The 21,472-nt window shown below is 38.7% G+C and overlaps 1 protein-coding gene across 5 annotated transcripts in view; it reads left to right on the top strand.

Moving 5' to 3' along the window:
• SGK3 (serum/glucocorticoid regulated kinase family member 3) overlaps positions 1-21,472 on the top strand; it is a 145,054-nt gene that overhangs the window by 72,445 nt on the left and 51,137 nt on the right. For 4 of the 5 annotated variants that reach the window (XM_045075712.1, XM_045075711.1, XM_045075713.1 and 1 more), the window contains exons 2-4: positions 3,434-3,646; positions 9,712-9,795; positions 15,362-15,434. In XM_045075712.1, coding sequence (XP_044931647.1) covers positions 3,569-3,646; positions 9,712-9,795; positions 15,362-15,434 — 235 coding nt within the window. In that variant the 5' untranslated portion in view covers positions 3,434-3,568. Of the gene's footprint in view, positions 1-3,433; positions 3,647-9,711; positions 9,796-15,361; positions 15,435-17,322; positions 17,514-21,472 lie in introns of those variants that run through there. The other variant, XM_045075715.1, reaches the window with a different exon arrangement.

Raw genomic sequence — 21,472 nt, 5'->3', positions numbered from 1 at the left:
GAGCCTACAAGGAAGGTGTTACAAGTACCAGGTTTTCCTGTGGTTTACTTGTGCCTTCCAGACCTGCTCAGGCCCAGTCTTGCTTTCAGCATACCAAGTGGAAAGCTTTCGTACAGTCCAGTTTTATGAATTGGTTGGTCAGATAATACTTCTCATGACGGCTGTTCTTACTACATAGTCTCTTGGTTTCCCGTGGGCAGGAATATAATCTTTGCCAGAGCTGAGTAGCAAGCCAGGAACCAAATGGAAAAAACTTATTGACAGTACCCTAAGGAGTCTGTAACTCTTACTCTTCTCTGGATGCTTGTCAGAGGCTTCTTAGCCCATCCCTGTCTGTCATGTCATTTGTGGTACTAGTGGGTGTGCTAAAGCATAGCCCCAAGAGTTAGGGCAGCTTTTACTGCTGAAGAACCTTCTCTTGAATCAGGCCCCAGAAAAAACTGGCAGCCTCATGGGTTATATCCACGTATGAAACTCACCAGTTATGTTACGTCTTTCTTAGTGGACATGGTGCCAAGTGTAGCAATTTTACTTCAGATGCAATATCCTGCTTCAGACATCTGGAACCATAGAAACCATCAATGTAGTAGATCCCTGAACTTCTATGGCTTTTATCTCCATTCTCTGGCTTGTACATATATCTTACAGAGGCATCCTGAGTGCTTGCTACTTCTTTGTTCTTGAGATCTGGTTGACAGAATGCCATTTGTGTGATGGACCAGTGTCGTAATCTTTGGGATACTGAGATGATCGAGGTCCTTCCAGACTATATTATGGCAGTGCAGAAATAGCCCTCAGGTAAAACATTGAAGGTGCACTGCTGTCTGGCACTTGGTGGGAAATTGCATCATACTGTTCTTACTGATGATGATGGAAAAGGAAGCATTTGCTGGGTCAGCAGTTATCTACCAGCTAGCAGACGTTTTGCTCATTTTCTCCAGCAAGAAGTATCACATTTAGAAGTGCAGCCATGATTGGCCTCACCATCTGTTGTTATGTTCCAAGATCTTTCTGGCTTTTGGCAAGGAAAAAAAGGAGATATAATAGGAATCAACACCTCTGTATCCTTCAGTGTTTTTGATAGTAGTACCGATTTCTGAGCTTCTCCCATGGATGTGGTACAGTTTTTGGTTTACTTTCTTAGTAGGGAGAGGGTAAGAGTTCCAGGGGTTTCTTCCTGGCCCTTTCTTCCATATGGCTTTTATGACATAGGACAGGGAACCAATGTGGGAGCTTGGCCAGTTACTAAGTATATCCATTTGCACAAAAATTTTAGGACTAGGGAGGTAACCACAGGATGGGCCTGTGTTCGCATGGTACCCACCATGGGATACCAGGGTTGACTTCATCACTCATCTCTTTTCTGGAATGAGATATGCACTCTGACCTGTGGGCCCTGCTTTGGATCTTCAGGGATTAGTGTCAGTTTAGGTCTAGTGTCTAGTAACCCTTGAAAGGACTGTATTTCTCTTTCCACAGGGGGCTGTCACCCCTGTGCATGGGTGCAGGTCTCTCTCAGGGAGATCTGGAAAAGGACTGTGACCATTATAGGATCACAGTAATCTCCTATTTAGTCCTCCTCAATCCTTTGAATGTACTCCCATATATGCTCTTCAGACTCTTACTGGTAAAAATTTCTGAGATTCTGCAAATTTTCCATTATAAAAGTGGTCTCTTCCCAGAGTTGAACTTCTTCCTCGGTTCTTGTGGAGCTAACTGTCATTAGGGTGCACTAAGGGGTGAGAAGAATAGGTAGTTAGGAGAATTGGCATCCCCCTAAGTGCTGGGCTCTATACTAAATTGCCTACTATACTTGTACTCTGGGTATCTTGTATGAAACAACTTATCCTGCTTCTGAGCTCTTTCCCCCTTCATGTGTTTCTGATGCCATTTAATGTCATACCTTATTGTCCCTTCCAAAGGGAAGACCTGAGACTTGATGTCTTCCTCTAGTTCTGCTCCTGTGGATTGTGCACAGTTAGGCACAAACAGACCTTCAAGCTCATACATAATATGGTACCAGCAGGGCCCACCATGCCCTGGGTCTCACATTCTCAAGGGATAGGTGTGGAAAGTGTAGCACTGTGACTTCCACTCTCTTGTCATTTCTGCTACAGATAGAGAATGGGCTGATGTCGGTCTCGGGCTCCTAGACAAGGTTAATCTGCCTTAGAAGAGCTAAGGTTCCACCTGCTCTGATTCTGTGGCAGTAGAGCGCTGGGACTGCGGGCAAGACTTTGATCAGGTGGCCGCCCTGGTCTAATGGGTGAGCTAAAGAAGCTGGCTGCTTTTATGCGGCACTCTGAGTTTAGGAGTGGGTCAGCTACGTATCTATGTTTTCTGACAACTAATTCAACTACATGTAAATCCTTCTTGACTGCATTCATCCGGTCTAGCAAAGTGGGTTTTGAATCCTCTCAAAGGAAGCACCTTTATAACCAGTTCAAACTCACCATACCTGAATATGCAACGCCTATTGGTAGATATTTGAAATCATTGCTTCACTGTAATTTATTTACAATTATTAGATCTGTCGGTGTGACTTCCTAAAATTAGTCACCAGGGAAACTGGCAAAGTAACTCTTTAAAGGGTATTATTTTGTATCAGTGGAGAGAGTGAGCTGCTGTGTGTAGCAAAAGTGACATCAGTTTGACATATCAAGCCCTTTGTCCCCGGGCAGAATGATAATAACATAACTGTATTTGTTCTATAGGAAGATTGTAATATCTTTGACCAGGGGCCCAGGGCATAAAATCCACAGTTGTTAAAATGCAGCTTAGCGCAGTGGTTAAGAGTCAAGACTGGAGCCGTGTACACAGCCTGGGTTCACATCCTGGATGGGTAATTTATTTAATGTCTCCATGTCTCAGTTGCCTCACATCTAAAACAGGAGTAAATAATTACTATATAGGATCCTAATCTGAAGCAGGCTTCGTCTGCTCATCTTGATGCAAGAAGTCTGAAAAAACACACTTGACTGCCTGGCCAGCTCAGTCAGAAGAGCATGTGCCTCTGAATCCCAGGCCCGTGAGTTGGAGCCCCACCTTGGGTGTAGAGATTACTTAAATAAATAAACTTAAAAAAAAAATGGAAAATAAACATTGAAAAACCCTCCTCGAAATCTAACAAAATAGAACCCTTTTAGGTGCAAGTTGGTGTCAGTTCACCTGAACTGTAGCTCCTAGAATTTCTTCATAATAAGGAAGGCAGGTGGGACACACATGTTTCATTGTGGTATAGCTATTGATGGGGCAGAAAAACTGTATCTCTAACCTGGGCTGTGCTTTAGGATCAAATGTAAATTCCGGACAGAATAAACATAAAGTGGGTCCTGTGAATAATGACAAATCATTGTATTTTTAAATTATTTTGCTAATCCATGCTTTCTTTTTTTCTTTTTCTTTTCTTTGTTTCTTTTTTCTGTTGATTAAGGTTGCATGATGGAATTTGAATATTACCTCAAGAGGTTTTATGTTTTGGATTAACTAACTGTGTCCTCTGCTGACTATTTCTTCGGACTTATTTTTTGGTGTCCTTTTGAGACAATAAACTCAAAGGGATTATAACATGGACTACAAGGAAAGCTGCCCAAGTGTCAGCATTCCCAGTTCTGATGAACACAGAGAGAAAAAGAAGAGGTTTACTGTAAGTATGTACTATAAAGCGTATGGAGAAAAAAATGAATATAGATAATATTTCCATATCTGCTTTTGTTCTTCCCTAACCTAGAACTCCTCCATCCCATGTTTCCACATAATCCAGATCTTACACACCTTTAAAATTATATATCTTCCACAGTCCTCCCTTTGTACTGTAACAGAATATAGTTTCTTTTTCAGATTTTTGCCTGTTTACTTATCCCCTGGGGAAAAAGTTATGAAACTCCAGTAGATCCTTTCACTAAAAATTGTGCAGGCACAGTGATTTACAAATGCACATAATTTCACATGCATTATCAGGAGGTGAATGGACTCCAGAAGTCATGGATCCCATGTTAAGAACCCCTGTCTTGCAGTTTCCACAGCACCTTTCTTATGACATTAATCATTTTCTACCTCAATTTTTGAAGTATTTAATCCAGTATTTTATCTCTTTTTTACCTGAAAGGCAAAGTTCATTTCTAATTTTATCTTTTTTATCACCATAATATCTAATATGGAACTATAAAGAATAAACACAGTGAATGTTTGCTGAATCATTGTATCAGTGAGAGTAGCTATTTCTCTAATGAGTGTAATGAAACATCCTGTTTTATTCCCAGCAGTCCTGTTTGTGTGTATATTCAGAGATCCCCTCCCCTCCTCCCCCTGAAACAGTATCATTTATCTTGTCTATAACTGATCTGCTCTTCCTTGTAATCTTCCACCACCTGCTGAGTAGTATAAAGAAACTCATTTAACTCAATTCTGTTTAACACTTAGTTTGAGCTAAAATTTAAGCAGTTCTTTTAAGTTAAAATGCTAAGGCTGTCTTCATTCTACTCTATTTCTCCTATTTGAACACATGCTTCTCCAACTTGACATCATGGTTTATGAGTGGAGAGGTGTCCCCTTTCATGGTATTTATTGAGTCATTGATTGACCTCATGGTAGCCTGCTGAAGGCTCTTGCATTCTTGTCAGCCCTCTAGATCTTTGCTGTTTTGGGTGTAGAGTGACTGATCTGGCAAACGGCCAGCAGTAGTTGACCTGATCTAGCCCTGGACATTTTGTTGGCATTCACTGCTGGCATCTGCAGTCAATCAACTGATTTGTTTTCTATTCTCTGTTGGCTTAGCCAGAGTGGTGGTGACTCTTGCTGACCCAGCTTCCTATTGGTCTTGATGGCTGTAGACCCCACTGAGGCTCTGCCATTCCTTTCATTGCTCTTGATTCAGGTGGTCTACCCTGACCTCTGACCTGGGGATCACCTCGCTTCAGCCATTGCATCCATGACAACTGACTTTCAACTCAGAGTTCATGTCACATGGGAAAACTGAGGAGTTAAACTAAACCCTTTGGTCTGACCACTCCAGTCTCCTCCTTTCCTTCATTCCTTCCTTCTTTCATTTTTAAGATTTTATTTATTTATTTTTCAGAGAAAGAGAGAGCAAACATGCAGGGGGAGTGGCAGGTAGAGGAAGAAGCAGGCTTTTTTGCAGAGCAAGGAGCCTAATGTGGGACTTGATCCCAGGACCCTGGGATCATGACCTGAGCTGAAGGCAGATGCTTAACTGACTGAGCCACCCATGTGTATTTTTGTTTTGTTTTGTTTTTAAGATTCTATTTATTTATTTGTCAGAGAGAGAGAGAGAGAGAGAGAGAGCAAGCGCGATCCAGTCTCCTCTCTTAAGTAGGTGGGGCTGGAACCCCCAAATGACACTTTTGTCCCAAAGTCCCAGACAAGGAACTAGAAACAGCTTCTGTTCTTCTCTCCTCTGTTTTCCTTTTCTTTTTTTTTTTTTAATTTATTTATTTGATAGAGATCACAAGTAGGCAGAGAGGCAAGCAGAGAGAGAGGGAGAAGCAGGCTCCCTGCTGAGCAGAGAGCTCAATGTAGGGCTCCATCCCAGAACCCTGGGATTATGACCTGAGCCGAAGACAGAGGCTTTAACTCACTGAGCCACCCAGGTGCCCCTGTTTTCCTTTTCTTAATAAATGTACCTCCATACCCTGTACCAAAGCCCAGAGGAGAGACTGAGGAAAGACTGCAATGTGTGTCTGGCCATTTGCCTCTGCTCAGTGTCTGTTACAGCAGTATCTTAAACATTGTTCATTTATCCCACAATCTTATAAGCAAGTCTTAGAAACGTCACATTGATGGTAAATAAGAGGTCAGTGTACCTCAGTAAAATAGTGAAGTGTATGAAAGGTTTTTTTCCTTCCCTTTTCTTTTTTTTTTTTTTTTAAACCCATGAGCATTCTGTCCTTCAAGGGCATAACCTCCTGCCAAGTTTGATGGAAGTTCATATATAACAAATACAGGCAGTGAGTTATCTCAGTGTCCATTTACTTTTCATGATAGAGGTATTTTCATGCCATCTTTGAAAGGTTCAGGAAGTCTATAGCATTGTTCTTACCCAGCTGTTCCCAGAGCTGTCCCCTGCATTCTTGAAGGCCTCCTCCAGATCACTTTGTTCATTTCCTTGCTTCAGATGATCAAACGTTGCCTTTGTAGAGAGGCTTTTTCTGACCACCCTATATAAAATAGCACCTTCACAGCCCTCCCTACTCCTACTCTTTACAGTACAGTAGAGGTATATAGTAGAGTACACCTACTGTCTGTCCTGCTTACCCTATTTAATTTTGGAGGAGGTGGTCGGTGAGGGGCAGAGAGAGAGGGAAAGAGAATCTTAAGGCAGCCTCCAAGCTCAGCAGAGACCCCAACACAGTGCTCAATCTCAAAACCCGGAGATCATGACCTGAGCCGAAATCAAGAGTCGGATGCTTAGCCAACTGAGCCCCCCAGGTGCATCACCCATTTTTTTTTAGTATAGGCCCTACATCCAGCCTTGAGTCTGCTGCAGGACTTGAACTGACAATGCTGAGATCAAGACCTGAGCTGAGATCAAAAGTCAGATACTTACCCAACTGAGCTACCCAGGTGCCTCTACCCTATTTAGCTTTTTTTTTTTTTTTAAGATTTTATTTATTTGACAGAGAGAGACACAGCAAGAGGGGGAACACAGGCAGAAAGAGGGAGAATCAGGCTTCCTGCCAAGCAGAGAGCCTGATGTGGGGCTTGATCCCAGGACCCTGGGATCATGACCTGAGCTGAAGGCAGATGCTTAATGACTGAGCCACCCATGTGCCCCTATCCTCTTTATCTGTACCCAGAACAGAGTTGGATATTTTAGAAGTATTTGTTGAATTGATGTTGAATGAAGAGTAGTACTGAGTTCACATATTAGTTGCTGATCACTACAGGGCAATCCTCAAGAACCTCCGTTCTAGTCAACACGGATAGACCCTACCTCATCCAATGCAGACTCTGTGTTGAGCCTCAGTGGGTCCCAGATTCCTGTGTCATACTTGGGAATGAAAACAGAGATTGTGTTATTTGCTATTTGATAATATTTTTATACTCTAGTTCTCATGTCTTTTATATAGATCTATGCTGTGAAGCTTCTAACAGAGAAATGCATTATCTTCTAGGATGTCTTAATTTAAACCAAGTTTAAATTATACTTAGATTATTTATCCATTCAACGAATTGTCATTGAGTTTTTGCGTCATGCTAGATGCTGTTCTAGGCACTGGGGGTATGGTAGGTAGCAAGAATGATAACATCCCTGGCTCTCAAGGAACTCACTTTCTGGTGGTAAAAGGCAGTAAGGAAATACTAAAAAAAAAAATAATAATAATAATTTTATATTGTAATAAGTATCGTACTATCTGTGAATTCTTGTGCATCTTCTGCAAATGAAAGTGTTTTTTAAAATTTGAAGAGTTTGTTGTTACCTCAAACTCTTGTTTGTTGTTACCTCAAACTCGTGTTTTATTTCAATTCATGTAATAGGCCCTTGTTTAGGGCACCTTGGTGGTTCCGTCACTTAAGTGTCTGCCTTTGGCTCAGGTCGTGATCCCGAGGTCCTGGGATGGAGCCCTGAGTTAGGCTTTCTCTTTCTCTGCTTTCTCCTTCTCTCAAATAAATAAAAATCTTAAAAAAAAAAAAAAAAAAAAAAAAAGCCCTTGTTCATAAGTCATACGGCTGATTGGTAACTTCATGGGGCTTTATCTGAAGCAGGGCTGCTTCTGCCTGGAGCCTATTTGTGGCTTCTAGTCTTGGCTGTCCTTGGGTAACCATGGGAAACCACCTTACCATACTAGGAAGCCAGCATAACTAATTCAAGAAGCTTGCAATAATCTAAACCTAAGTTTCTGATTCTTTGCTAGCAGTCCTGTCTGATCCTGAGTGCTCCATGAGTTAAATCTGTAATCTGGTCTTAGAAACACCATAGCTTCAGCGGCCCCTTAACCAGGTTCTTTATCCTCTACTTCCCTCTTCTCTCCTTGTGAGCTGTATCATCTTACAAATAAATCTGGTGTCTTACATCCAACAGATGTCTTACATCCAACATCTTCCTCTTAGACCACTTGATGCCTTCTTGGTTAAGACCAGAAGAGCCATGTTACCACCCACCACCAGATGTATGTAGCTCATGTAGGTACCTGGGTGCCCTTTTTCTCTCAGTCTAAGTAATCCATCACTTAACTCCAGTGATTGATACCAAGGACTTTGTTTCACCTTCCATGTGGGATCTTATCCTCTCTCTCACAGAGGAATGTGGTTTGCAACCTGGGACCCTTCTCACTGTGCTCTTGCTAATGTGACCGTATCTTACAGAGTGCTACAGAATTCTCGTTCTAATCACATGCAGTCTCGGAGAGGTGCTGTCCTCAGAGTATTATCTATGAACCTGTGAGCATAGCTTTCAATCTTTTATGGGAAAGGATAGTTTATACATATTTGTATGCCCATGTTCTAAAATAAACCTTGTTTACTCCAAGTTGTCTGAAAGACTGTGGACTGCTGTATTGTAAACTCCAAAGTAATTCCTATCTCTTTAATTCATAACCCAAGTTATTCATCATTGAGCTTTTCCTCAAACACCTTGGTTCTTGTTACTTTTCTCTTTAGAAATGACACATGGGGCATCTGGGTGGCATACTTGGTTAAGTGTCCGACTCTTGGTTTCAGGTCAGGTCATGATCTCAGGGTTCCGGGATCAAGCCCTGTGTCAGGCTCTCTGCTCAGTGTGGAGTCTGCTTAAGACTCTCTTCATTTCCCTCTGCCCTTCCCCACCCCTCATGCTTCTTTCTCGCTTTCTCTCTCAAATTAATCTTTTAAAAAGAAAGAAAAAAAAGAAATGAAACAGATGTTTAGAGTCCCAAACCATCCTCTCTACATTATTATGTTGAATTATACTCTGAGAGAATGGGATGGGATGGATTATCAGAATTAATTCTGTATTATAATGGTTGATGATTTGATACTGGCTCTGGTATATAAAGGGCTAAAAGGTTTGCATTTTAGTCTCATAAGTCTGTGAATTTGGGCAAATTATTAAACTTTTTTGAGCCATAATTTCTAACGTATATAGTAAGGGTTATAGTATTTGTTCTGCTTACTTCATAGGGTTGTTGACTCTGGTTATATGGAGTTATATATATTTATATATGATTATTAAACACAGGTAAGATAGTAGTAGGAAGTCTGAGGATAATTCCTCGTTTGAAAAATACTGTGTACAAGATGACCTAGAAGAAGAACTTTTAGCTGAGTCTTTACTGTGTGCCCCGCATCACTTTGGAAAATACTTTATAATTTCAAGATAATGGTTACTGCTGGGGAAGAAGAGAGGAGAATAGCATCAATTGAATCTATAATGTTGTAATCTTGGGGAAAGGGTCTGAAACAAGAATGGCAAATGTTAGAATTCAGACATCTGAATGAATTCACAGGTGTTCACTGTGTTATTCTTTTGAAAACTGTAGAAATATTTCATAACATTTTAAAAATAAAATATCTCCTAAAAAATAAATAAAATAAAATATCTCCTTTCAAGAAGACTAAGTGAGTCTTTTAGCCAGTATACTTGTGTATTTTAGAGAATCATGCATAAACATGGATGTCTAATCATGAGTATAAAAATGGGCGATTCACCTACTAAATAGCTAATGATTTTTTTTTGCAATCAAGTTTTGTTAATGCTATTTTTTATTTCCACAGGTTTATAAAGTTCTGGTCTCAATGGGCAGGAGTGAATGGTTTGTCTTCAGGAGATATGCAGAGTTTGATAAGCTTTACAATACTGTAAGTAAATGTCAGTCTGCGGGAACTTTGTTTGTTTTAAAGATTTTATTTATTGGGGTGCCTGGGTGGCTCAGTCGTTAAGCGTCTGCCTTCAGCTCAGGTCATGATCCCAGGGTCCTGGAATCGAGCCCTGCATTGGGCTGCCTGCTCAGGAGGACTGCTTCTCCCTCTCCCACTCCCCCTGCTTGAGTTTCCTCTTTTGCTGTGTGTGTCTCTCTCTATCAAATAAATAAATAAAATCTTAAAACAAATTTATTTATTTGACAGACAGAGATCACAAGTAGGCAGAGAGTCAGGCAGAGAGAGGGAGAAGCAGGCTCCCCACTGAGCGGAGAGCCTGATGTGGGGCTTGATTCCAACGCCGTGAGATCATGACCTGAGCTGAAGGCAGAAGCTTAACCCACTGAGCCACCCAGGTGCCCCCGGATTTTTTTTAACACAAAATACCTGAGGGTTCCTGGCTGGCTCAGTTGGAAGAGTGTGGAACTCTTGATCTTAGGGTTGTGAGTGCAAGCCCCATATTAAGTATAGAGAGTATTTAAATAAATAAAACTTAAAAAATATGTAATGAGGGGCGCCTGGGTGGCTCAGTGGGTTAAGCCGCTGCCTTCGGCTCGGGTCATGATCTCAGGGTCCTGGGATCGAGTCCCGCATCGGGCTCTCTGCTCGGCAGGGAGCCTGCTTCCCTCTCTCTCTCTGCCTGCCTCTCCATCTACTTGTGATTTCTCTCTGTCAAATGAATAAATAAAATCTTTAAAAAAAAATATGTAATGAAATAAAACACCTAAGAAAACTTACAAATGAGAGAGATTTTTTTTTTTTAAGATTTTATTTATGTATTTATTTATTTGAGAGAGAGAGAGAGATGCAAGGGGACAGAGGAAGAGGGAGAAATAGCCTCCCTGCTGAGCAGGGAATTTGATGTGGGATTTAGTCTCAGGACCCTGAGACTATGACCTGAGCTAAAGGCAGACACATAACCGACTGAGCCACCCAGGGACCCCAAGAGAGATTTCTTTGATTAAATAATATTCCTTCTCAAACAGATAAGCAGAAAAGGGTAAGAGATTCTTCAGAAGCATCCTAACTTTGGAATTTCTACAAAAAAGGGTGGAGAGAGGATTGTTGAGAATTTTCGAGTAAACTCTTAAAGATGTGAAAATTATATGTGCAGCTTAAAATACAGTTAATATCAGAATATTAGAAATAAAGTCTTTCTACTGCCTCACTAATAGTTGTTTATCGTCGTTTTGTTTCTGGTTAAATTGCCCAGCAACTAGATTTAGGTCTGAAAGTTTGTCATAAGCTTACCTTCCTTATATAGTTGCATTTTTGGCCGGAGTTAAGTCTTCGGTTCCAGATTTTAAGTAGCCAACACAACTAAAATGAAAAGGGCTTTTTTAAGTTCTGACAGTTACTGGTAGGTGGGGGGGGTGATATCTAAGGGATCATTAATTATTTAAATTAATACAAAATATTTTTATATATTCAAAATTTAGATATTAAATATTATTTTTAAGGAGGAAGCAGGAGCACCATGGTCATTCTAACACATCAGGCCAGATCAATGCAGAGACCAGTGCTTGTGTATTATTGTCCATTGTAGAGTATTAGTCATACATACCTAGGAGGCCAAAGAACATCACCTGTGTTGGTCATTGTAGACCTCACATTATTAAGACAGCTCTGGATTCCGAGCTTTGCTTCAATTAAAGAAAAAAGCAGTTATGCTTTAAATCCCAAATTTCAATTTTTCTCTGCCCTAAGAATAAATAGGAATCTCTTTATGTCATTATTTAATAAATGGTAGATTACCAGGCATCCTTCAGAAAAAATTGTTTCGTATTCAGAAGGTAATTTTTTTCAATTTTTTTAACGCTGTCTCTTGATTTTAAAAAAGTAGAATTAAATAGATGCAGAAGTGTGTGACTTACCACTTGTAAAATCTTTAAATATGGAGAAAGTTAAACATATCTCAGTTAAGAGATAACTAACTTCATAAATGGGCCTGAATGAATCCAGTGACTAGCTGTACAACATTCCATGTTTTGTTAAGTCACGAAAGTAAGGCTTCTGACTCATTTTTTTTTTTTAAGATTTTATTTATCTACTAGAGAGAGAGAGAGCGTGCGCACTTGCATGCACGCACATGAGTGGGTGATAGGCAGAGAGAGAAGCAGCTCCCTGCCAAGCAGGGAGTCTGATGGGGCTTAATCCCAGGACTCCAGGATCATGACCTGAGCCAAAGGCAAATGCTTAACTGACTGAGCCACCCAGGTGCCCTTTCCAATTCATTTCTATTTAGTATTTCACTGTGTTTTTCTTTGAAATAGTATTCAAATGTTTTGCTAGTTAAAATTGAATTGAATTAAATTAAATTGAATTAAAAAGTAATACTTAAGTTTTTAAATGGCATTTTTTCCTGTGTAAAATTAATATGTATTATAGAAAATCTGGAATGCGGAGGAAATTAAGTGTTTAAACTTAAAAATCACCCCTCCTATGTTGCTACTCAGAGGTAACTGTAGTATTTTTTACTGTGTTTTCTTCTGTTCTTAAATTTTTCCTTAATGCATATGTAACCGAACTCTCTCTCTATATATTTTTAATTGCTTAATTAGAGGCTATCGAGGCAGTCTTTTTTTTACTGTAAGTGAAGTCACACTTTTGAAACAAAATAATATCCAAAAACAATTTGTACATGAGGCTATCTTCTGTAATGTTAATCATTTTTATTTATTTATTTATTTTATTTTTAAGTAGGCTCCACATGCAGTTTAGAGCCCAAAGCAGTGCTCAAACTCATGACCCCAAGATCAAGACTTGAGCTGAGATCAAGGGTCAGGTCAGATACTTTATTGACTGAGCCACCCAGGTACCCCATAATGTTGAGAGATTAAAAAATAATTACATTAAAAAATAGTTTATATTGGAGACTGGGTGAGGGTTGAATTGCCAGCTCTGTTTGAAATTCTTGGATACCGTTATGTAAATGATCGGCATTTTTTGAGGATTGTACAGATTTGACCATAGCTATCATGATGGTACTTTAACAAACATATGCACATATAGATAGTTTATATGAACTTCTTAGAGAAATAAGATCAGGTTTTTTCCAGTGAACTACGAATAACTGAAAATCTGAGGTTCTTTCTACATTTGCTTAAATGATTATATGAGTCAGATTTACCTTCTAAACGTGTTTCCTTCTGTAGAATTGTTTATAAGAAGTTGGAATGTAGGGGATGTGGCCTAAAAACTCAGCAGTGTGGAAATCTTGCATGAGTGAAGAGCCATCCTCATGTCATGGTGGTTTCATGATTTAAGTAACTAGAGATTATGGATGTCTGGGGTGCCTGGATGGCTTAGTTGATTAAATGTCTGCCTTCAGTTCAGGTCATGATACCCAGGGTCCTGAGATCAAGCCTCACAGCAGGGAGTTTGCTTTTCCCTTTTCCTGTATCCCTCCCTGCCTCCCCACCCCTCACTTTCTATAAATAAATAGCTAGAGCTTAATTAGTTTAGGGTGTTAATATTTGAATAGCTTTAAATATAAAGAAGAAGTGAATGATTTGTTTGGGGTACTCTCCCCCACCATGATCACTTTCATTTCCTTATTCCATCAAACATCCTATCTTAAGCTTTCTGTAGAAATTTTTCCTCAAATCTAGTTGAGTTTTTATTATCCTTCTCCCTCTTTTTTTCTGTATTTCTCTTCCTTTTTTCATCTTTTTCTTATTTCTCCATTTTCTCTGTCTGCCTGTTTTTCTGTAACCCCAAATTCTGTGCGTCCTGCAGTGAGGGTGGCAAAGCAAAACACAGGAATCATGTCAGTTGTGTTCCTTGAAACCATAGAAGTGAGGTTCAGCCTGGCCTGGATTTCTCTAAGTTGTTTTTTTAAAAAGATTTTTGTTTATTTATTTATTTGACACAGAGGGAGAAATGACAAGTAGGCAGAGAGGCAGGCAGAGGGAGTGGGGGAAGCAGGCTCTCCGCTGAGCAGAGAGCCCGACACAGGGCTCGATCCCAGGGCCCTGAGACCCTGACCTGAGCTGAAGACAGAAGCCCAACTCACTGAGCCACCCAGGTTCCCCATCCCTAAGTTTGAAAACACAAATTCTTTCCCTGTGCTCCCTTTAGAGTAAAAGAAAAAAACAAAAAGTAAAATATCCATTCTATAAACATTTTGTCCATAGAAATGTATTTTTATGATTGTAGTTTGCATTTTAAATTTTTTTTTTTTTTACATTTTTATTTATTTATTTGACAGACAGAGATCACAAGTAGGCAGAAAGTCAGGCAGAGAGAAGGGAGGACGCAGGCTTCCTGCGGAGCAGAGAGCCCAATGCGGGGCTTAATCCCAGGACCCTAGGATCATGACCTGAGCCGAAGGCAGAGGCTTTAAACCACTGAGCCACCCAGGTGCCCCTGCATTTTAAATTGTAGAAATTATTGCACACATACAGAAGTAGAATAGCATAAATACAGAAAATAATATAACGTACCAGCCAGCTGCCTTAGGTCCAGATACACGGCCATTCTTGTTTCATCTCTTTCCCTAGCCAGCCCACTGTAATTTTGAAGCAAATTTTAGACTTCGTTTAATTTCATCTGTAAATATTTTAGTATACATCTCTAAAAAGATAAAAGTTCTTTAAAAATGCACACACACAATTAGTAATCACATGTGAAAATAATTAACAATAACATTTTAATATCTAATAGTCAGTGTTTATATGACTGGTTAATAAATCTATGAAGTGTCTTTATGTCACAAAGTCTCCCCCTCCACCTCTCTTTTCTTTCCTTTACAGTTCTTTGTTGAAAAAGCAGGGTCATTTGTCTACAGATTTTTCAGTCCGAATTTTGCTGACTGCATACTCATGGTGTAGAGTGATTAATATTCTTCCATTCTTTGTATTTTCTGACATTTCGGTAGTTGGGTATGTAGTGTGTGTGTGTGTGTAGTTTTTTGACATGAAGCTTATAATAAAAATAAGCCTTAACCCATTTTAATGACTTTACTGCCCCAAATTTAATGTCTTCAGGGCCACATTGTTCTTTGTCCTGGGATAAGCAAATCTGATAAGCAGATGTATTAAAATTTTAATAAGGGGTAGGCTAGAGCAGAGGCTATTGGAAAACAAAATTCACCACTTTCTTAAAAACAATTGTTAAGTCTGATCATTTAGAAAGAATGCAAAGATCACAACTTCTCTTGAGGTAATAAATGGTGAGTAACATGTATTCAGAGCTTTACTCCAGATTCTTATCTAAGCTCTAAAATTATCTCCATTTTACAAACAAGAAAACTGAAACACAGAGATGTTAAGTAACTTATCCAGGGTCACAAAGATACTAAGTGTTCTATTGGGACAAAATAGGATGATTTTGTCATCAATAACAAGCTAATGTTATTTTATTGGTATAATTTAATATTGTATTTATTTGATCATGATGTCCTTAAAAGTATGCCTTACAGATTTTCTTGAAAATCAGATTGTAATTTGTTTTGGTACATGTATAACCAGTTAAGTTCGTATAATGGTATTTTTAAAAATTCTAGTTAAAGAAACAATTTCCTGCTATGGCCCTGAAGATTCCTGCCAAGAGAATATTTGGCGATAATTTTGATCCAGGTAAGCAATACCTTCATAGACCAGCCATAAGTGATAATTGAAGTTTGAAGTAATAGGTAATGTGTTGATTGTGCTGTATGGTGCACGAGGTTTCACAAAGCTAATCGATTTCATGTTCTTTGAACATAATGCCTCAAGATGGGGCTTTCTGTGTGTCAGGCATTGTTTTGGGATTTTTTTTAAGATTTTAAAAAAGGGACAGTGAGCGAACACAAGCAGGGGTAGCAGGAGAAGGAGAAACAGACTCCCCCTGGGCAGAGAGCCCTATGCGATGTGGGGCTCCATTCCAGGACCCTGAGGTCATAACCTGAGCCAAACTTAACTGACTGAACCACCCAGGCGCTTCCCAGGCATTGTTTTAAACACTTCGCATGTCTGTGGGTTTTTGTTTTTGTTTTATGTTCAGTTAGCCACTGTGTAGTATATCATTAGTTTTTGATGTAGTGTTCAGTGATTCATTAATTATGTATAAAACTCAGTGCTCATCACAGCATGTGCCCTCCTTAATACCCACCACCCTGTTACCCCATCCTCTTATACCCTCCCCTCTGAAACCCTCAGTTTATTTCCCAGGGTCCCTAGTTTCTCACGGTTCATCTCCCTCTCTGATTTCTCCCCGTTTGGATTCCCTCCCTTCTCCTATGGTCCTCTGTGCTATTGCTTATGTTCCACATATGAGTGTAACCATACGATAATTGTCTTTCTCTGCTTGACTTACTTCACTTGACATAATCCCCTCCATTTCCACCCATGTCGATGCAAATGGTGGGTATTCATCCTTTCTGATGGCTGAATAATATTTCATTGTGTATATCTTCTTCATCCATTCATCTGTTGAAGGGCATCTCAGCTCCTTCCACAGTTTGGCTGTTGTGGACTTTGCTGCTATGAACACTGGGGTGCAGGTACCCCTTCTTTTTACTGCATATGCATCTTTGGGATAAATATCTAGTAGTACAATTGATGGGTCATAGGGTAGCTCTATTCTTAACATCTTGAGGAATGTCCATACTGTTTCCTGGAGTGGTTGCACCAGCTTGCATTCCCACCAACCATGTAAGAGGGTTCCCCTTTCTTCACATCCTCACCAACACTTATTGTTTCCTGTTGTGTTAATTTTTGCCATTCTTATCAGTGTAAGGTGGTAGCTCATTGTGGTTTTGATTTGTATTTCCCTGATGGCTAGTGATGTTGAGCATTTTTTCATGTTTCTATTAGCCATTTGTATGTCTTCTTTGGAGAAGTGTCTGTTCATGTCTTCTACCCATTTTTTGACTGGGTTATTTGTTTTTTGAGTATTGAGTTTAAAAAGTTCTTAATAGATCTTGGATTTCAGCTCTTTATCTGTAATGTCATTTGCAAATATCTTCTCCCATTCCGTGCCTGCCTCCTAGTTTTGTTGACTATTTCATTTTCTGTACAGAAGCTTTTTATCTTGATGAAGTCCCCAAAGTTTTTTTTTTTTTTTTTTTTTTGCTTTTGTTTCACTTGCTTTGGAGATTTGTCTTGAAAGAAATAACTGTGGCTTATGTCGAAGAGGTTACTGCTTATGTTTGGATCTTTTAATTCATTAAGTCCTCACAAAACCCTTTGAGGCGGGTGTTCTTATTATCATCACTGTTTTATAGGTAAGGAAATTGAGGCACATTTAGGTTAATTAATTTGCCCAGGGTCACAGCTAGTAAGTGTCAGATTTAGAAATTAAATTCCAGCAGTCTAGCTTCAGGTAAATTTATAGGTCATTAAGGATAATTTGGGGGTACTTTTGTAACCATGAAGGACATTCTTTGTTACATCCAGAATATTTATTAAATATATACTGTATACATAAGAACTCTGCAAGGCTCTGAATGGGATACTAAGAAAATGTCCTATTGTTCACCCTTAGGAAGCCTCATGAAACAGGGCTGTCAGGAGTCTGGAGCTGTATGTCTGAAGCCTCAAGTCTGGAACTTCTTTCACTTGAATACATAGTATCAGTCCAGGTTACAAATGGCTGCTTACAGAGAGACAGAGGTCTCCTTATCCATCACATAACCTCCTTATGCAGATGAGAAAAGCTGTCTATCTGTGCTACAGGTGAATCCTGATGAGCTAGAGTGCTGTCTATCCTTATCATCTATCTGGCTTACCTTTGTAACTAATTTGCTTGTAGCCTTGTAACCCATTAAACCTATGATTCTATATATGTCTGCTTTCTTGGATCTCTACTCAAGACACAAGTTCTCACATCACTTATCTTGATTGGACATCTTCTCTGCAACTCAGCCTTCTATCATTTCTTTACCTCTCAAACCTTTTTCCACTGTGCCCTGTGAAATTCTGTCCATGATTAGCAAATTCCTTTTTATCCTTCATCTTTTTCATATTTCTTTTATATTATTGCTTTAATTAAACTTGGTTTTTCCCCTGAGGTGGCTGGATCATTCCCTATAGCCCTCTCAACTAGAGGCTCTTCATTCTTTTACACTTTATGAACCTTAGGATTGGAGAGGGTTCTTACTTCCCCTGTTACGTGTAGAATTTTTTTCCCTTGAGAGAATTTAGCACACTTCATTGTCATTGCCAGTCTGTCTCATCTGGCTGTAGATTTTATGAACATTGATATTTGTTTTTTTATCGATTTATAGTGCTTGGTAGATCTTGGGTTTTCAATAAATATTACTTGAATAAAGGAATTCATTAATAAAAAGAAGCAAATTAAAAAGAGGCAGCTCTTGCTCAGAAGCATAGTTCATAGAGTCAGAAGACTGAGTTGCTACAACAAAGCTAGACTGGACATTCTGCAGAATTGATTCTGTAGGCCAGTGCCTTTGTACTAATTTTGTTTTTAGCTGCAGAATGCTTTTTCCTGGTGATATCTCTTGCAGAATATGTCCTGTCTCAGATAAAAAGGGAGCTGCTTTGTTGGTAGAGCAGTGAAATGTGTCTGCAGAGCACAGGCTGAAAAACATCATAGACAACATGTTAGTCCTAGAGTACCTACCCTATTTGGGTAAAGAGAGTATGAAGAACGACGTGAAATCGATAGTGTGTGATACACAGTAGGCACACCAGAGAGAAGAGACGAGATAGAGGCTAGAACACTGGCTAAGGGACTGTTTCAATAGACCTCACATTAGATAATCAGAACGAAGACTGAGCTATAAATGGAAATCTTGGTGATTGCTTAGGTAAAGGAGATGTAGAGAAGAGAATGAGAGACAAGTGAGGTGTCAAGACTGGGTGAACGAGAGAATGAGTTACTGTGAAGTGGCAGAAAGACATTTGAGAGGAGTCGAACTGTGTTTTGATAATAAAGACTTGAACTCAGGCTAGAGTTCTGGAGAGCCCTTAGTTGAACCTAATGATAGAATCATTTCATTTCGTCTTGGGAAGAAGACAAAGAGATAGAGATATCTCTGTGTTCTTATGTCATAGTTTAAGAGGATGTCTCCATATTCTTGTCTTCACTTCTTGATTCTGGTTGTTGCCAACCTCTCTAAGATAAGTTTTATATATCTGAAGGTAGATTTTAAGAGTTATTTCTGCCTGTAATTTCCAGAGTTAAAATTTCATTTTGAATTTAAGGATCTTTCTGTAGAGAGCACAGAGATACCTATACTTTTAATATCAAGCCTTTTGCCAGTAGGATCCTGAGGTCAGTATATAAACTACTGTTTTTTTTGAAGTTTAAAAAAAAAAACAAGTTTATTTTATCTTAACTACTGAAAAATAAGTATACAAAATAACAAAATCAGTGTGAGTCCAATAAAAGATAGAGCTTGTGAAATTTAGAGAATATGAATGTTAGAATATATAACTATTTGCTCAGTATTTTATTTATCCATTCACAAAAACATCACTTAACATGAGTTAAGTACCTTTAATAACACTTGGTTAAGGGCTAAAGATAAAATATTTTTTTAAAGGCATGATCCTTCCACGGCTTGTATATAAACCACTTTTATTTCTTTAACCCTTACTAATTGAAGAGAACTAGGTTTGTACAAAATAAAAAGACAACTCTCCATTATTATTCTAGTCTTTGCATCCTTCTGAAGCCAAGACATTGTACCCATCTAGTTCTTCATAAGACTTGGTGTAGGTACCAGTGCCTCAGGAAATTTTTCTTAAGTGCTAGTCCCTGGGCAGAGTTGAGGAGCCTCTTTGTTCTCATAGCAGCTTGTGAATTCTCTGTTCCTTTGGTGTGCTGAAGGAGTGACTTGTTTAAATTTGTTTTCCACTAGAATTTGAACTTCTTGAGTATAGGTACCATGTCTTAATTAAACATTTTTGTATTTCTAGTGCCTTGTACAGGGTGAAGTGTCTAATAGGTGATTGGTGAACAAATGAACAAATGTATCCATGCATGCTATTTTCAACTAGTCACTTATTTTGGAAGGTCTACTTAATATTAGGTTAAAGATTTTTAAAAAATCACTTCTCTTAGAACTTAAACTTTCAAATAGTTGGTGATTCTGAATTAGGTACAGTAATTTTGTTAACCATGTTACTCCTTTTTTTTTTTCCTTCAGTCAGATGACTTTTATTTTGAGTCCCAAAATGTTATAGCTATAAAGAGAGCTTACAGATCATCTAATTCTATCCCCTACTTGACAGATTAAAGAAGGGAGGAGTCTGAGGTTAGAAAACTAGGCAGTGGCACAAGTGAGATTTAATTACATCTTACCCTCTGATTCCAGTGTTCTTTCCCTATAGTAGGCTGTTTTTTAAAATGCTGCTACCATTATAATAGTAACATATAATAACATATATATAGTAATAATTTAATAATATAATAACAGTAGCAGTAGTAATAATTGTGCCATTATTTGAGTTCCTAACTGTAAAGTAGCTTTTTTACCTCCATTTCATGCATGAGGAAAGTAGAGACTTAGCAAAGATCAGCCACACAGCTAATATATAGCAGAATTACATTCATCCAGGTTTGTTTATTTCTCTTTTCACTTTATTGTCCGATTTATGCATGTTATCTTTTAAAACAAAATTCACAATATTATTATGTACATGCTATTTTAAAATTTTAGATAACTTGTTTGGAACATTACAAAAATCTTAACCTTGTTTCCTAATCTGAAAAGTGTGGGTTAGGACTGAAAAAAAAAAAAATCTGGTCCCTGGGAGCTCTAAATACTTTTGGTGGTGAGTATAATTAGGCATGCTGGCCACGAGTGGCAGTATTAGGATTAAAACTCAAGACCTCCTTACTTCAGAGTTTAGTGATTTTTTTTCCTGTTGTCCCACAGTATTGGAAATTGTGTCCTCTTAGTTGATTTTTCTTGAAATAGTGAAATGACAGAGAAATCTGTATAGGTCATTTTTGTATGCACTCTAAAGACTAAAACTCTCATTTTATTGTCTAAGCATTGATTTCAGTCTCTAACTGAAATTTCTTTTGAGTTACAACAGATAAATTCACTTAAGTTCTTCATTGCAGAGATTTTTAAAAATATATTTCTCCAGGCGCTCCTAGGTAGCTCAGTAGTGGTTAAGTATCTGACCCTTGATTTCAGCTCAGGTCATGATCCTTGGGTCGTGGGATCGAATCCCACACAATGTGGAACCTGCTTGGAATTCTTTCCCTCTCCCCCTCCACCCCCTCTCGCGTGCACAAGCCTATATGTATATATATATTAATCTCTAACTGTAATTCTTAAAGACAGTATGTCAGCTGTATATAAATTCTTGGGACTCACCCAGTAATGGACTTGTATCCATTTTAATCTTACCTGGGATTTTTAAAGATACTTGCATGCTTAATGTTTATCTACAAATTAAGCTTGAAATTTCCTCAAATCTCTGACTACTGTAGGGCTTCTTTTTTCATTACTGACTTCTTTCTCATTTTGGGTTTTCCATAAGGGCTTTTAAAAACTGTTCAAAGTCAGCAACGAAATGGAAGGTCTAGTTATACTTACTGCAGCATGCGCTGTAGCTCAACTAAAGACAGAAACTTACTCTTACAATTATCTCCCAATGTAAAATGTACCTTTAGTAAGTATCCACAGAACAGGTTAGAGCTGCATCCCTATAAT

The sequence above is a fragment of the Mustela putorius genome, unplaced genomic scaffold, assembly GCF_011764305.1.
Source record: "Mustela putorius furo isolate JIRA1106 unplaced genomic scaffold, ASM1176430v1.1 tig00000151_pilon_pilon_pilon, whole genome shotgun sequence".
NCBI classification, from domain to species: Eukaryota; Metazoa; Chordata; class Mammalia; order Carnivora; family Mustelidae; genus Mustela; species Mustela putorius.
The sequence above is the reverse complement of the archived record's forward strand: the minus strand, read 5'-3'. Positions and strand labels throughout refer to the sequence as shown.